The sequence below is a fragment of the Orbicella faveolata genome, unplaced genomic scaffold (assembly GCF_042242905.1).
Source record: "Orbicella faveolata isolate gen_17 unplaced genomic scaffold, um_ofav_v1 contig_2, whole genome shotgun sequence".
Taxonomy (NCBI): Eukaryota; Metazoa; Cnidaria; class Anthozoa; order Scleractinia; family Merulinidae; genus Orbicella; species Orbicella faveolata.
This window is the reverse complement of record NW_028301547.1, coordinates 27,740,937-27,757,500: the sequence shown is the minus strand read 5'-3', so window position 1 is coordinate 27,757,500 and position 16,564 is coordinate 27,740,937. Positions and strand designations below refer to the sequence as shown.

The 16,564-nt window shown below is 39.9% G+C and overlaps 3 protein-coding genes across 5 annotated transcripts in view; all 3 read left to right on the top strand.

The window, feature by feature from the left end:
* The window catches only part of LOC149112685 (uncharacterized), a 10,679-nt gene extending 9,838 nt beyond the window's left edge, over positions 1 to 841 (top strand). Inside the window, exons 4-5 of the mRNA XM_089289167.1 lie at positions 245 to 367; positions 593 to 841. Of these exons, the coding sequence (XP_089145293.1) occupies positions 245 to 367; positions 593 to 738 (269 nt within the window). The 3' untranslated portion in view covers positions 739 to 841. The remainder of the gene's footprint in view (positions 1 to 244; positions 368 to 592) is intronic.
* LOC149112683 (uncharacterized) overlaps positions 1 to 16,564 on the top strand; it is a 66,777-nt gene that overhangs the window by 24,137 nt on the left and 26,076 nt on the right. The gene's annotated exons all lie outside the window — the stretch shown is intronic.
* On the top strand, positions 4,049 to 14,785 carry LOC149112684 (uncharacterized). 3 transcript variants are annotated; one of them, XM_089289145.1, is made up of 5 exons: positions 4,049 to 4,173; positions 4,419 to 4,541; positions 5,180 to 5,302; positions 13,716 to 13,856; positions 14,153 to 14,785. In XM_089289145.1, exons 1-5 carry the CDS (start codon positions 4,050 to 4,052, stop codon positions 14,689 to 14,691), a joined length of 1,050 nt encoding a protein of 349 aa, XP_089145271.1. In that variant the 5' UTR covers position 4,049; the 3' UTR covers positions 14,692 to 14,785. The 3 variants fall into 3 exon arrangements, with proteins under 3 accessions (XP_089145271.1, XP_089145272.1, XP_089145273.1); XM_089289146.1 differs by lacking the exon at positions 5,180 to 5,302; XM_089289147.1 differs by lacking the exons at positions 4,049 to 4,173; positions 4,419 to 4,541; positions 5,180 to 5,302 and adding an exon at positions 5,804 to 5,906.

Here is a 16,564-nt window from a genome sequence, read left to right as displayed (position 1 = left end):
AGGTACATTTCGGTGCATCATACATAATATACCTAAGCGCGCAATGTAAGTTGGGAAGTTAATTATTAAATCAGCATGGCGGACTTCTCGATTTGATTCGTGTGTAGTATCCGTTCATAGCAATAATCCAGTTCCATCGGTTGTGGAACGTGACAATAATAACAATTGATCTCCGGTGAGATATTTTAATAGTACTTGCCGTTACGATACAGATATTCCTTAGGAATCTTTTTTATTGTTTTAGATATCGACGAGTGTACCGACGGAACACACAGCTGTGGTGTTTATGCTGTGTGTAACAACACCCGGGGATCCTATAACTGCACTTGCAAAGATGGATTTTATGGAGATGGAATAAACTGCATTGGTAACTATCTGTAACACAATCTCGTGCATCTAGTTGAAACTATTATTCAAAAGCGACTAATTTTGTCAGACATTGGTAAGTTACTTTATATCGTATGTGTGAGGATATAACTATGCAATAATTTATATGTGAGCCGTCAATAACACACTATGTCAGGGCGAAAAGTTTGGTAAGCACACCATTTCAATGAAACGTTTTGCAATTAGATTCCTTTTGTTGCTTTAGATATCGATGAGTGTACAAACGGAACACACAACTGTAGTATTAATGCTGTGTGTAACAACACCCGGGGATCCTATAACTGCACATGCAAGGATGGATTTCATAGAGATGGAATGAACTGCATTGGTAACTATTTCTATGCGTTTTAATTTTATGACAGTAAGTAATGACAAACTTATAAACTGGACAACACGCACGACCCACTATAAGTGATAGACACAAACAATATGAGCGACTTATTGATCTGTATGCCTTTGGCTCGCCATTAATAACAATTACACAAACAAGATATACAAGAGGAAATTGTATTTAACTGTTATTTAATTTTTTGTTCTCAATCTATTTCACACCAGAAAACATAAGTTGGGGGAACTTGTGGGTTGAATCTTCTTCTGCCCCTTTTTTTCGATATCGTGAGAATGCCACAAAATGTAGCTCTGAAAATATTTCAAAGAAATGTCCCAAGTGCTTCTTTTCGCCATATTTATACTGGAAATTGATAGGAAAATACTTAGGTAGATATTTCTTGTTTAATTTGGAGTTAGTTTAAGACAGAAAAGTGGCTTTTGTGTTTTAGTGGATGTTCATGAAATGGCCAAAAATCATCAAGTCCTATGTAAACAGTACGCCAGCACAGAAAAACTATTGAAGTCCCCAAACATTTTATGGCTTTTTTGAGAACTTTAGTGATTTCTCTCACTATTCATGTTAGACTGAATAATGTGTATTTGCTGTTGCTCAGTGCAGATATTTGCCATCAGTTGAAGGCTATTCGCAACACTACGGAATATGCATCTTACTTAAGATGGAGCCACGGAGAGAAATTAAATTATCTAATTCAAATGAATATCTGTGCATTGAGACTGATAATAGCAGAACGTGATCCCGTGGATTTCATTTTCACATGGCCTTTCTTGTTGTAGAAATACTAAACCAGAGACAGCTGATTAAATATGCATAAATTAGTGACAAACAACCATTTTTGGAGAGGTCCCCTTTACTTGAAGGGAATAAAATATTTTGACCTAATTTATTCCCATCATCATTTACTCACTAAACCCAACGTTCATGCCAAGTTTGTGCGAAATCGGTGATTTGAGCTATATCACCTCCTGCCCGGTTTTGCCTGGTTTTCTTATCATGAGACGACTTTCCACTAAATATCAGAAGAAAAGGTCTTTAATATATTCGAGTAGTATACAAATTAAGAGTGTGTCCAGTGGAATGCTTCGATAAAAGACATTATATCGAATGATATTTGTTATAAAGGCAGAAATTATACTTTATAGATGTAAAAAAAGAAATGACAGAAAACACTAATTGAGCTGTCTCTGTTTATGACGAGAAGCTTTATTTTTGTAAAAATGCTCAAACAACACTTACATGGAGTGCAGTAACTCTTTATCGCTAAACAGCAATCTCCGGTCATCTCAGCGAAGTGAACCTCAACAATTACAACGCTCACCCGATGAGTCATCAGTTAAAAGCTTGCCCTGATATTCTATCCTGTACTCGGGAGTAGAACCAGTGGGAGAGGTTTAGTCATTCAAATTTTAACGCTAGTTCGGACACTTGCTGCTAAGTAGCCATACAGCATAGCATTTCGCATTTTCATCCGCAAGCTTTGAGATATTTGTTTTTTTAATTTCCATAGGAAAAGTGTACGTTTTCAAGAGCGACAATGAGGCCGGATTGCTCTGGACTAGAAACTTTTAGATCCTTATAGTTTTTATATTAAACTACTAAAAAAGCGAACTTTGAAGTGATCGTTCACTCTAAACCGAAAGTTTAGTTTATTCAAGTCCAGTTGGCGATTGACAGTTGTCTCGTAAGCCGATCAAATTATTTTACTGGCTTATTTTCCGGGGGGGGTACTCCCTTATATGGGCTATATAGGTATGTGCGGCCCCAAAGGGAATGGTTTTTCAGCCATCTTGGTCATAAATAGGGCATCGATTTTAGGGAGGGTACGTTTCTTATTGGGGGGGGGGGGGGGGAGGTGGGCCGGGGCTTCGGAGGGGAAGGTCATTAGCAAATTTTTCACAAATTGGGGAGGGTCAAACCTGTTTTATTCGCAACCGGGGGAGGGTCACAGTTTTTTTTTGGCAAGGAATAATTACTCCATGTCGCTTAGTTGACTCTTATTTGTTAAAAAACACGGGAAGTGCATAGAAACCTAAAACTTGTATATACAAAGCTACCAGTCAAGATTACTCTAAATTATTTACAGGTGTCGAAATATTATATCAAAAAATTGTCTTGTCCCAACTAACATAATTGTCTCTGTCGACCACTGCCCGCTTTAGTCCATATTTTGACGGCGGTAATGTTTCCGCACGGGGTTCTGGTATAAAATCAGTCTCCGGTGACGATTCGTAACTTAAGCTACTCGGGCTTGAACCGACAACTCGATCTACCACATCACTTTGCGAGTCAGTTGCAACCTTGGAAAGTGATGAGGTCACCTGTTGCTGCACATTATATTCTTTAGCGGAGGCTGCCGAGGTTGTTGACACTCCATTGAATCGTACAGCAAGCTGCCAATGTGCGCTTTGATCATTGCGATCACTTTCCTCAAACAATCCTTTAGCTCACTTTCCTCAAACAATCGCTTAATCTGAGCAAGTTGCTCCACCTGACCTCATGACTGAATCCTCGCATTCACCACAAGCGCTTTTCCCTCTTTCTATTCCTCGGCAAAACCAGTTGTGAGTTACATGTAAATAACTACTTGTTCGGTGGCGATCCATGTGGGGGAACATACAAATATCTGGAAGTCAAATACAGATGTCTGGAATATATCAATTTAGGTAAGCGAGAAAACGCAAAAAAAGTGCGGTTTGAATTATGCGTCACACTGCTCTTATAGCAGGAAATGGTTCGTGCAACTAGGCCCACCAATGCTGTTACGACACACGTTGTAGGAAACATTACTTAGTGTTATATCCCTAGGCAACTCATAAAAAAATTATTTGTTGTCGCAAGTGTTGGCTATGGAGCATGATTCTACCTCGTACAACTGCGTTTGTTGTGCAACAAAAACGTCGCGAGACTGGAGGGAATGGTGGGTAACTCAGTACTAGATGAGCCATGTGAAAAATTGAAATATCTGGACATCAAATACAGTTGTCTGCAATGTGCACTGGGGTATATGTAAGTGAGGCATTCGAATTTTGTGATGCATTTGAGTAAGCGGCGAAAATTGCCCTTTTTTTAGTAATCACAAATGTTCCGTCCAAATAAACGTACAATTTAACGTTTCCTCCAAGATTTACTGAGGCATGTTCTTAATTTGGAGTGAACATCACCTTTATGTTGCGTCGATCTAAAAACGCGTAGTGTACTTAATTGCATTCGCATTTATACGATTACCTAGTACACTAATTTATTGATCTTCCTACATCGAAACATTTCTTTATAGTTCCAAGTAAATTGAACTATTCGTCTTGTTTTTTTAGATATGGATGATTGTACCAACGGAACACACAAGTGTCATGTGAATGCTGTTTGCAACAATACCGCGGGATCCTTCAACTGCACGTGCAAAGATGGATTTCATGGAGATGGCATAAACTACTGCACTGGTAACATTTAAAATCATCCTCCACTTTGCTCTGACTAGGGTCTTACGCTCGAAACGTAGGCTTCACATCTTGAAGATGCGTTTAACTTACCTTAATCGTCTTTCAGGACTTACACTTGATAAAAAGCTGAATGTCTCATTTGACCACCGACACAGCACAAAAAGATTTCTTTAGAAGTTAAAAACGGGGCCAATTTACAATGGAACTTGCATGTTTAAATGTTCAAATTCTTTTTGTTGTTTTAGATGAAGACGAATGTACTAGCGGGACACACAACTGTAGTGTTAATACTGTCTGTAACAACACCCAGGGATCCCATAACTGCACTTGCATAGATGGATTTCATGGAGATGGAATAAACTGCACTGGTAACTATCTGTAACACGGTTTAATTCTCGTGTCCAAGTCAGTTCTGTTGCCGTCATCCTCCAATACCGCAACTCCGTACTCGGACTCGTCTTTGCTCTGACGAAGGACTAATGCACGGATAAACGCCAGTTGCACAAACTGTCTACAGCGGTTTATTTACCGGCTTTATCAACTTCAAGCTGCTTTATAGCTGTAAGCGTCTCCATTCACACTGACCTTTCTTTAGAAGCTAATAATAACTGTGCTTATTTATACTGAAACTTAGTTCAACAATAAAATTTCCTTCTTTGTTGTTTTAGATATAGATGAGTGTAACAACGGAACACACAACTGTAGAGTTAATGCTGTGTGTAACAACACTCGGGGATCCTATAACTGCACATGCAAAGATGGATTTTATGGAGATGGATTGAGCTGCACTGGTAACTATCTGTACCACAATTTGGTTTAATGCATCTCTTGCCTCGTAGTTGAAACTATTATTTAAAAGCGAGTAGTTTTGTCAGACATTGGTGCGTTTATATGTGAGGCAATAAACTAGTAACAAACGAGACACACCATGTATCAGAGCGAAAAGACACGAGACCATATCATTTCAATAAAACGTTTTCCAGTGACATTTCTTTTGTTGCTTCAGATATCGATGAGTGTACCAACGGAACACACAACTGCAGTGTTAATGCTGTGTGTAACAACACCCAGGGATCCTATAACTGCACGTGCAAAGATAGATTTCATGGAGATGGAATAAACTGCACTGGTAACTATTGCTATATGTAGTGTGTTTTAATTAACCACAGCGAGAAATTACAAGCTTGGAAATTGCACAATATACAAGACGCACTGTAAATGACAAATACAACTTGACTGCCCGATTTGAATGGAAATTTACAAGTGCGAGCTGGAGGCGAGCCGTTAATGCTAACTGTAAAAACCAGATATGGCAGATCAGCTACCGGTTTTGATGTTTGAAATAATTAGCTCTTTATCTAAGTGGGAGTCTGTTTATCAGAGTAGGTCGTGGCGCTACGTCATCTTCAAATTGTGGCGCATGCGTATTGATGCCCGCTGCAATTGGGGACGATGACTAAGGGAGTGATGGCCAGGTTACCACTCTATCGCAGAAGTGGGGCGCTTTCCATTCAATTAAAAAATTCGGGAACTTTCCAAACGGGTAATGATGGTATGGAAATTTCTAGAGCAACATAAACTATCGTTCCAGTAATTCTCTTCAAATCGTGCAGGAAAACGTAACGGCAAAACCAGCTGTGAGTTACACGTAAATAACAACTTGTTCGGTGGCGATCTATGTGTGGGAACATACAAATATCTAAAAGTCAAACACAGATGCCTGGAATATATAGGTAACTGAGCAAACGATAAAATGTATTCCAATAATGCGTCACAGGCAACTGGCGCATTCGTTTAAATGCAAAAAAAAAAGCTGCAGTTATAACGCGCAATGCACAATGTTGTTGCAACATAAGGCTTAATTAAAAAGTGTAAAACCTCTTGGCAACTGTAGTGAAATCTACTTCGCGTAACGTCTGTTGCTACAAAAACGTTGGAAGTACATGTTCATTTCTAGGGATGTCTCACAGGACAATTTTTCTTACATCTTGTGTTAAAATGAAATTGCGAGGAAGTTGGTAGGAAAAATTTCTAAGTGCAACTGGTCCTTATAAAAAGACAAATTAATCACCGCTCAGTTTTGAACTTCAGAACTTCATGTTCCCAAGATTTGATAACCGAGTCATCTACTTGTACAACATTACTCTTACAATTTAATCACTGGACTTAAATTGGAATGAGCAGCAATTAAATTGAACTGAAGCGTGCATCACTACTTTGGACTGAATTTAATTAAATATACACGCACAAATCGCCACTGAGAAAATAGTTGTTTATTACCCAGGTAGCAAGGCCTGGGTTTAAATTTCGGCTCCGTTTTTTTTTTTTTTTTTTTCTTTTCCACGTTCAGTCACAAATCGCCGTTTGCTCTCTAAAGCGCATGCGTCACTCCTCATGGAGTTAACAAAGGTTGCCGTCGTGAAAAGTTAGCACGGAGTCCTTGATTTCTAGGGCGATGAAATCACATACAAACGAACACACCGTTCGCGGAAAACCAACACTAAATGGCGTTAAGCGTTTTCGCAACGGGTCGGTCTGCAAGCCTTACGAGAGATCAATTTACGAGCGAACGTTTTGAGTGAATTTATCAAGAATCATGTCAGACAGTTATACCAAAGGAGCCATCAACCGGGGCTATCAACTCTTCAACTTGATGAAAAGCATCTTCAGAAGCGTCATCGTATGTTTAGACGTGATCGTGAACCAAGTAGAATCCCAGTACAAACTCAAGAACTTCTGAGCAACAAGAGCGGAAAGGTTAGAGAATTCGTTTACGAATGTACCTGTTCGAGTACACCTAAGTAAAACGCTCTGAGAAACTTCGTTAAGTATAATAGAGATAAAATCTCGAACTAAACGATATTCTCTCGTTATTTTATTGTAACAGAGTTATGTGCCTTTACAAGAGTGAAACCCATGTAGCGAATTATTGTACATTTAAGCTGAAAGAAACTAATATATGTTGACCCCAGCAAAACAATTCTTGGCTTGCACTGTCACGCAATCCTGACACGATAAAAAATTATTTGAAAACCATTTAGTGGATCAAGAAATTGTGATGTTATAGGAGGTTAATAAAGATGATACTTCTCCAATTGTTAAGTCTGTGTTTCCCAAGCTCAGATCGTCGTCGAAATATTTTGCCCAAATTTACAGAGCTCAATATGGAGCCGCCCTATGTTGGTGTACCTCCGTGGTACGCCAACGTTGCGGCCGGTAAATAGTGTAAACATCTGGAACTTACTTTGGCTATCTGGGCGACTGATTTTCTGTACTGAATAAACAAGCATTTACATAAGCACTTTTCTTAATGCTTTAACATCTGAATGGGCGAAAAATCACGAGATAAGTATATGTTTTTTGACAAACGTGTTCGTAGGTCTATGTCACGCACCGCCATAACTCTGAAATTTAAAATGTCTCGCTTGCTTGAGAAACGCAAATAACAACGACAAAGGCTAAGGGAAATAGACTGAAAATTCTTTTTAACAGATCAGTTAAAAAGAATTTAATTTGCTGCTATTGGTAGGTTAAGATCATAACTAGACGCTTTGCTGCGAGTACCCAGACAGTCGTTATACCCAGAGGCATTAGCTATATTTCAGTTGAGCTAAATGTTCTGCATTTGAAGTCGTGCGAAATTCAATCGAATCGATGTGCTCAAGCTATTCTGCCTTTGATTGCATTTCTTGGAATCGAGTAATAGCTCATTACTCGTTTGCAGGTCTTTAAGGCAAGAAATGAGTCAAGGTCTTTATTATTTGTATCAGCCTATAAACGTTTCAGTCTATTTTCCTTAGCCTTTGTCGTTGTTATTTGCGTTTCTCAAGCAAGCGAGACATTTTGAATTTCAGAGTTATGGTGGGGTCGGTACATTTCGCTGACCCCTAGTCCATGGACTACCCCGATGGACCTGGTGCATGGACTACTTGAATGGACTACCCGTGGACTACCCTAAATGGACCACCCTGAAATTTGTGGGAAACATAAATTTAACGATGCTAGAACCCGAACAAAAGATGCGATCGATCGACAAACACATTATGGAACACTTGCGATGTAACAGATTTAACGATCTGAACAAAAGATGCGATCGATCAGAACAGTTGTGATATAATCTTCAAACTTTTCCTACCTTAACATCTGGACCTTCGTTACAAAATATTGGATTCGAGCGAGTTTTTCTTTTGTTACCTACATGATAAGACACGACATTCACATAACCCTATACACCCATACACCTCCCATACACCGCCATCATGCATGTCTACCGCTGGCCAAATGAGTGTAGCTAGCAGGCGGAGCAGTTGCCCACGAGTCACTCACGGTCGCTCACAATACACACTTACGCCATAAGCCGGAAGTTACATGGAAGCGAGGCCTAAGGGCCCTCCAGTTGGCGCGAGTAATTATGGCGGATGCTATGTCAGAAAGTGCAAGATCAAATAGTGCTACACAAAAGACCTCGCATAAATGTTGTGCCGCAGCACTATGTACTAGTAGGTCGGAAAGCAGAAAATACCTCACGTTCCACACATTTCCGAAAGATTCTCAACGTAGGATGGAATGAGCAGTGAAAAGGAAACGATCTGACAGCAAGTTTAAATCGAACACGTCTCTGTTTTGCTGCTCCGAACATTTTGTTTCTACAGACTACAAGCGCAGTATAACTGGGAAAAGGAAAGATCTTTTGCCAACTGCTACTCCTTCACAGTTTCAGTGAACCAAAGCGTCAAGTCATGAGATCGAAAGGGCAAAGCGATGCGAGAGAAGAGAGGCGAAATCGACAATCACATACTTGGCTACATGTTCAGAGAAAAAAGGTGATCCACTGGAAACCAGCGAAGTAAAAATTGAAAACGAGCATCAAAATGAAGATTTGGCAGAGGTCGTTGCACATTTAAAACGCCAACTGTTACTTTCCAAGTAGCAAGATTTAAGAATAGTGATGATGATAGTTTCTTTTATACGGGTTTTCCAAATTACAATACTCTAATGGCATTCTGGGAGTATGTTAAACCCTGTGCAGAGTCTTTAATTAGTTGGAATTTTGCTCGAAGCAAAAGCGAAGAGAACTTTACTGCTACATTTCCATATCTACATGAAGTAGACAAAGAAAGGGAAAGGAGCCGTAATATTGATCCAATAGATCAGCTATGGATGTTTTTGACCAGAATTAGATTAGGATTATTTGAAAGGGATCTGGCATACAGGTATGACGTTTCTGTAGCTACAGTTTCTGATATTTTAGTGACATGGGTAAACTATCTGTACATCATGCTGGGAAGCCTGCCAATATGGCTTTCCAAGGATAAGATCAAGAAGTATCTGCCTGGGGGATTTAAAGGTCAGTATCAAGATATCCGAGGGATTTTTGACTGCACAGAGATTAAGTGTGACATGCCAAAGGACTGATCAAACACATTCTCAAATGTGCTCTGATTACAAATCCACAATACATATAAAGGCTTTATTTGCATCACTCCCAACTGCTGGGTGACTTTTGTCAGCCACCTGTATCCTGGCCGTATAAGTGACAGAGAAATTGTGGAAAAGAGTGACTTCTGTAGTCTTGTGGAGCCTGGGGATAAATACCTTGCTGACAAAGGATTTGATGTACACGATCTCATGGCCTTGAAGGGTGCAAGTTTGTATATTCTACCCAAATTGACAGTCAGTGCAGGATCAATTCACAAAGGATGAATGCTTTCAGACTATGAGCATTGCTAATGTGAAGATCCAAGTAGAAAGATCAATCAAACGGGTGAAGGCATGGCACATATTTGATCAAGTAGTACCATCGTCTATGTATGGGTGCATAAATCAGTTGTGGACTGTTGTATCATTAATTGTGAATTTTCAAAACCCTATTCTTTCAGCACAGAAAGGCCCAACTGACCCTGAAGTTGATAATAGTATGAATGGTCAGTGTTCAGAATAATTTGGCCATCTTTTGAAACCAAAAAATGGTTTGCTGTAAAAGATGGGTGGCCAACAGTTTGAGCTATCGAGAGACCCATGGGTCCTGCTTTTGGGTTAGTTTTTATTTCCACTCCTCCAAACTTATCATTTGACATGGGATCAAAAACAACACGATCTAGAGATGCCCCTAAATGAGGTAGGGATGGGTTGACACATAAACCAACTTCTGCCACTCTCAGTCCAGTGTTCCCTTCCTCATGCATTTTTTTGACATGCATATCTGCAACTTTGTCCTCATTTTCTCTGCCATATTTAACAAAGGGCACGTTGCTGATGTCAACCGGGTCACAGATTGCTCGGATAAATTCAGGTGTTGGCTGACTCTTTCTTTTCAGAATTTTGCCAAACTTTGACGCTGTGATGCGGTGTTTTTTCTCTTCATACCATACATTGTTATTTGCTTGACCAGTTGTCTTGGCGTAAAGCTCCTGTGCTGCTTGAAGGGATACTTGAACCTTATTCAAGATGGTTGGAGCATTAGAAAATAGATTCAAGTCAACAGTTTCCTCACAACATTTGTTGGGTAGTAGCGGAAAATTAGTAAAACCGTGGCTGGGGGAACTGTTGTTGAGACACTCGGGTTCAATGGGTGTATGCCTGAGCTGACTGTCAGTAGAATTTTTTGAGTGGTTGGTAAAATGACCATCAGTAACATTTGAATTTGTTTGGGTAGGAACATGCCCACTTTCATTACTACTTCCATTCATTGCTGGATTGGGTGACTGGTAAGAAATTGGATCACAGGAGGTGACAGGATTTGTGCTACCCATTTGAAATCCTTGAAGCTGTTTGTGGAGCACTGATCCTCTTGCTACTGGCCCAATCAAGGTGTTTACAGTAGGAATATTTCTGTCTTCTGGCAGCATCAAAACAAATGGAAGTTTTGGATTGATCTCTTGAAGATTTTCCTTTAATTTAACTATGGAGTCAGGGTCAATTTTTCTTGACTTCACCGGTCTAGGATCATAGAATTGACTATGTATCCCCCTTTTCCTTTTGCCTGGCCCATCAGATGCATGCCTTGGTTTTACAATACTTGTAGTCATTACCGGTGAACAGTTAACTCCTCTTTTTCCTCCTTTGCCCCATTGTTGCGGTTTTGACGTACCTGTTCTATTGTCGCACTCTTTCAACTCTCCCTTTCTTGTCATGTCTTCCAAGTTCCAAATAACTGCCATTACATGACAGCAGCATTCGCTTTTGGATGCTGGGCACTGGCGATCACAGGATGCTGATTTAATTTTATCAGTACACGTACTGCTTCCTTGCACTGTTAATTTAATCGTGTATTTACGATCTCTCTTGTAAGAGGCCCAACAATAAGCTCTTACAAAGACATAATTTTTTTGTGGATCCTTGTGCACTTGTAAGTCATGGACAAATCTCATCATTCGTAACCCTTTGTCATTGGAGTTCACACCAACATCAACATTGTCACACTTCTTCATAGACTTGCCGGAATTTTTGATATGTTGAAACGCATCCATCGGAACAAAATTTGGAAGAACTGAAAAGTTATTGTTGAAAACTTCATTCGCCACTTCATCTGTTGGGGACAAAATCTCTGGATTTTCGGCTGACGAAGAAATCGACAAATTATCTGACACGTTTTCTTTATCATTTCCTAAATGTCTTTGAAGCTTCGCCTTTGTGTAGCTCTTTTCTGGGTCTGGGTAGTAAACATTATCACGGTATTTCGGTATGGCCTTGAATGCCAGCACTCTGTCATAAAAAGGAATAAAAATGAAACTTCAAACGTAAGTGCATTAAATAGCAACAATGGTAAAATGTGAACATCAACCGGCAGCTGTCACTGGCCGAGTTATTACTTTTCTAACAGTTGCTTCTTATTTCCTTGCTGGTTTAGGCGTCTACATTTCAACCAAAACTTTAATTTTTCCACTGTCCACTTTCCAATCTGACTTTCATTTTCTATGACTGCACCAGGAATATCTTCTGGTTTCAACTTTTCCACTTCTAAATTGCGGATCGAAGAGGTTTCTGCCTCCATGTTTACTCTTTCAAAGTTCGCGGGAAACATATGGAGGGCCTCGCTTTCATGCTGCTTCCGGCTTACGGCGTAAGTGTGTATATGGTCCAATATGGAAAGCACGTTAGATGGTAACTGGAAATTTTGCATATAAAATGCATTCATCTCTGACTCGTGAGCCAGTTCTTTACACCATGACAGGGAACAAGAAAAGCAACTCATTTCCTTTATTTCGGTTGTAATATTTTGTGGCAAAGGTCCAGTTGGGGATTAAATCTGTTACATCGCAAGTGTTCCATAATTGTGTTTGTCGATCGATCGCATCTTTTGTTCGGGTTCGAGCATCGTTAAATTTGTGTTTCCCACAAATTTCAGGGTGGTCCATTTAGGGTAGTCCACGGGTAGTCCATTCAAGTAGTCCATGGACCAGGTCCATCGGGGCAGTCCATGCGTTATGACGGTGCGTGACATAGATCTACGAACACGTTTGTCAAAAAACATATACTTATCTCGTGATTTTTCGCCCATTCAGAAGTTAAAGCATTAAGAAAAGTGCTTATGTAAATGCTTGTTTATTCAGTACTGATAATCAGTCGCCTAGATAGCCAAAGTAAGTTCCAGATGTTTACACTATTTGCCGGCCGCAACGTTGGCGTACCACGGAGGTACACCAACATAGGGCGGCTCCATATTGAGCTCTGTAAATTTGGGCAAAATATTTTGACGACGATCTGAGCTTGGGAAACACAGACTTAACAATTGGAGAAGTATCATCTTTATTAACCTCCTATAACATCACAATTTCTTGATTTTATCCACTAAATGGCTTTCAAATAATTTTTTTTCGTGTCAGGATTACGTGACAGTGCAAGCCAAGAATTGTTTTGCTGGGGTCAACATATATTAGTTTCTTTCAGCTTAAATGTACAATAATTCGCTACATGGGTCTCACTCTTGTAAAGACACATAACTCTGTTAAAATAAAATAACGAGAGAATATCGTTTAGTTCGAGATTTTATCTCTATTATACTTAACGAAGTTTCTCAGAGCGTTTTACTTAGGTGTACTCGAACAGATACATTCTTGTTGCTCAGAAGTTCTTGAGTTTGTACTGGGATTCTACTTGGTTCACGATCACGTCTAAACATACGATGACGCTTCTGAAGATGCTTTTCATCAAGTTGAAGAGTTGATAGCCCCGGTTGATGGCTCCTTTGGTATAACTGTCTGACATGATTCTTGATAAATTCACTCAAAACGTTCGCTCGTAAATTGATCTCTCGTAAGGCTTGCAGACCGACCCGTTGCGAAAACGCTTAACGTCATTTAGTGTTGGTCTACCGCGAACGGTGTGTTCGTTTAGAGTGCGAAAAAGCGCCTGAAGACGATTAATTCAGAAATAGTACAAAAACATTAAAAAGAACCAAAAAAATGTAAATGTAAATAAATTGTAAAGTAACACACCGTTTCGGGTGTAGCAGAGGTGAAAGCTCTGATGTTCTAAAGTTGTGAAAAATGTCTCTTGCAATTTCTTAGATTAGCACATGTTCTTTCTGTTTCAAGCTGTAGGTTGGTATTCCGGTCAACCTGGGCGGTCCTGTAAGCACATCCGGGACTCAGGAGGCTCTAGAGGAGACGGGGAGTACTGGATCGACCCCGAGAGGAGTGGAAACCCTTTAAAGGTCTTCTGTGACATGACAACTGACGGAGGTATGTTGTGGAAAGTGATAGCAACGATAATGTCCAAAAACTTTTGCTTTTGCCGGAACGCAGTTAAGGGTACAACAGGCTCTAAGCTGTTCGAAACTATATAGGAGCTATACCGCACTATCACTACTTTGGACTAGAAGCTTTCATTCTCAATTCCGTAAGGAAATCTCGTGTTTTTTTGCAGTCATGACTTACTTTGCTTTCTACATCTTCATGTTCTTTCTTGTCGTGTTATAAGTGGACATGACAGCTAGCTTAATTTGTTTGATCAAGTGCGCATTTTACCCTGATTTCAGGAGGCTGGCTTCTTGTCTCCAACGCTGTGCTTGATGGCTCATCCTCCACACCGCAGTTGTTAGTAGAGACGTCATACAGAGGAATCAGCAACTATCACAATAACCAGACGTTTCTGACAAAGAGTGCCATGAATGAGCTCAGAAAGCACCTGTCTTTCACTCAACTGAGATTCCACTGCAGTAAACAACAGGGACGTACGTTCCACGTGACCACGGTCACTAACATTACTGGTGAAGCTGTAGTCCAGTACTTCAGCGGTCAGACGGATGTCCAGCCTGATGCCTGTGGCTCGTTTGTTAGAATGGAGAATGACAACTCGAGATTAGCAAAAGTTTGCCGCTGGTGGGGATTTAATGGTGAGAACTATTACGTTGGCAAATGGGGGCATGCTGGAGATCGAGATAGCTTGTACGACCATGCGGCTTTTGCAGCATTTTTATATCACTGGATGCTGGTTCCAGGTGGCTCAAGATGGGAATGTGATGACTTCCTCGTTGGGGTGTCTTCTGGTGATTTCTGGAAAGTCTTTGTTCGTTAAGTCCTTGGGACAGACGTCAGCCCATCTATGCCCAAATACGGAAATAACAAAATGTTTTTACTCAGATAATTTCATCTGCATGTTTTAAGCGCTTTCGCTTTTTCATTAGACAGTAAATTAACTGGATATCTAATGACGTTTGTAAACAACCGCTCTACGTAAACATAGTGTGACGATAACTTTTTCCCTCTTCGGAGCCGGAAATGGAAAACGATCTTCGCAACGGTAAATGAACGCAACTTGGAGAAAATTAACTCTGACCAACACCCTTGGCTTACGGGAACGGAGACTCGTCTGGATTTTCAGGTATAAAGAGATCTACTTCAATGGTCGTCTTTCAGTTTACGGACGTCAAGGGTGAGACTGGAATTGGTCTCAACAGTAGTTTATACTGAAAATAATTTAATAACGATGGCATAATCATTGCATCAGCTAAAATAATGAACGAATAAATAAAACGTAATGTTACGGCATGCGAACCACACGTTTCAGTTGACGAAATATGCAAATAGCAGGTCAGCACTTAAGTTGAATTTAGAAATCAATCGTCTCTAATGGTTTTACTGAACGTAATATGACAAAATTATTTTATCATCATCGGTAACATTACTACCTATCGGATATTTTTGCTAAGGCCTCAAGAAAAGCAACTGTACCAATCATCTTATTCGCTGATAATAGCGAATTACAATACCATCCAAGATGAATCTGAGAATTTCAGCGTAAAGTAATAGCAAAGCTACCGTAAAAAGTTCTACTATTTCTATTCTAAATCACGCATAACAGACAGTCAAGACCCCGTTTTCATGCGGGGCTCGGTTACATTTCACAAAACTGTTAAATGGTCTAATATTATGAATGACAGGAGAACGACAGCAAATCAATTGAGAAATTTCAACGTCGCTTTATTAAATACTATGATAATAATATGGATGAGTTTTTCTCAGCCATGGAAAGTAACTGGACAACTAGCGCCTTAAAACATTTATGTTTTAGATTCAGACCGAAATTTCCCAGAAAATTGTTTTCTTTTCTACACATTTAATCCCTTTGTTTTAAAACAACAGATGCCATCTGTTTGAGAACTATTGATCTGCTTGTGCGAGTTCTCTAATAAAATATTACATATCAGTGAGTTGGCTATGTTTAAAGGGTCTTTGTCACGATAATTGAAGTTTACGACTTTGATTGACACTGGACGGCTTTTAACCAATCAAATTTGTACGACTCAGTTCCAAACGTCGCCGGGACAACCGTTGTTCTTTGCAAACTTCATTGTTCCGTCTTTGACCCTTTGTGTGGTACGAGCCGCGTCGTATCCCTTCCATCTCTGTATGATCTTTACACAAAATGCAAAATGAAATTTTCTTGGATACCGTTACTATAACGAGAATAATCACCTTCGGCTAAAAACACAATGCAGATTGAGTCAGAATAGGGGCCGACTTCACTCCATTTGCTGACAAATTTTAGGACAATGGTGTCGGAAACAGCGAAAACGTCTCGCTTCCTCTCCCCTTTTTAATTAGAAAAGGCCTACCTTGGCTCAGCTCACCGTAAAAACATTAATCTTCCCTCACATCCCTGTTAAAAGGCCCTTCTTCATTCTGTCTCCTATAGAAAAACCATCTTAACTCAACCCACAATGAAAAGGCCCGTCCTCATTCACCCCACAATGAGAAGGCTCGTCTTTATTCAGCTCTGTTTAAAGCAGTCCCTGTGCGGGCTCCACAAGTTGACGATGATGACACTTTATTTCAATAGGGCGCTTAATTTCAGTCAAGACTCTAGTCTCCCTTATGGCCCTATATATGAAACTAAGTTACAACCTGACTAATTACAGGAAGTTTAAACATTACAACATAGGATACTA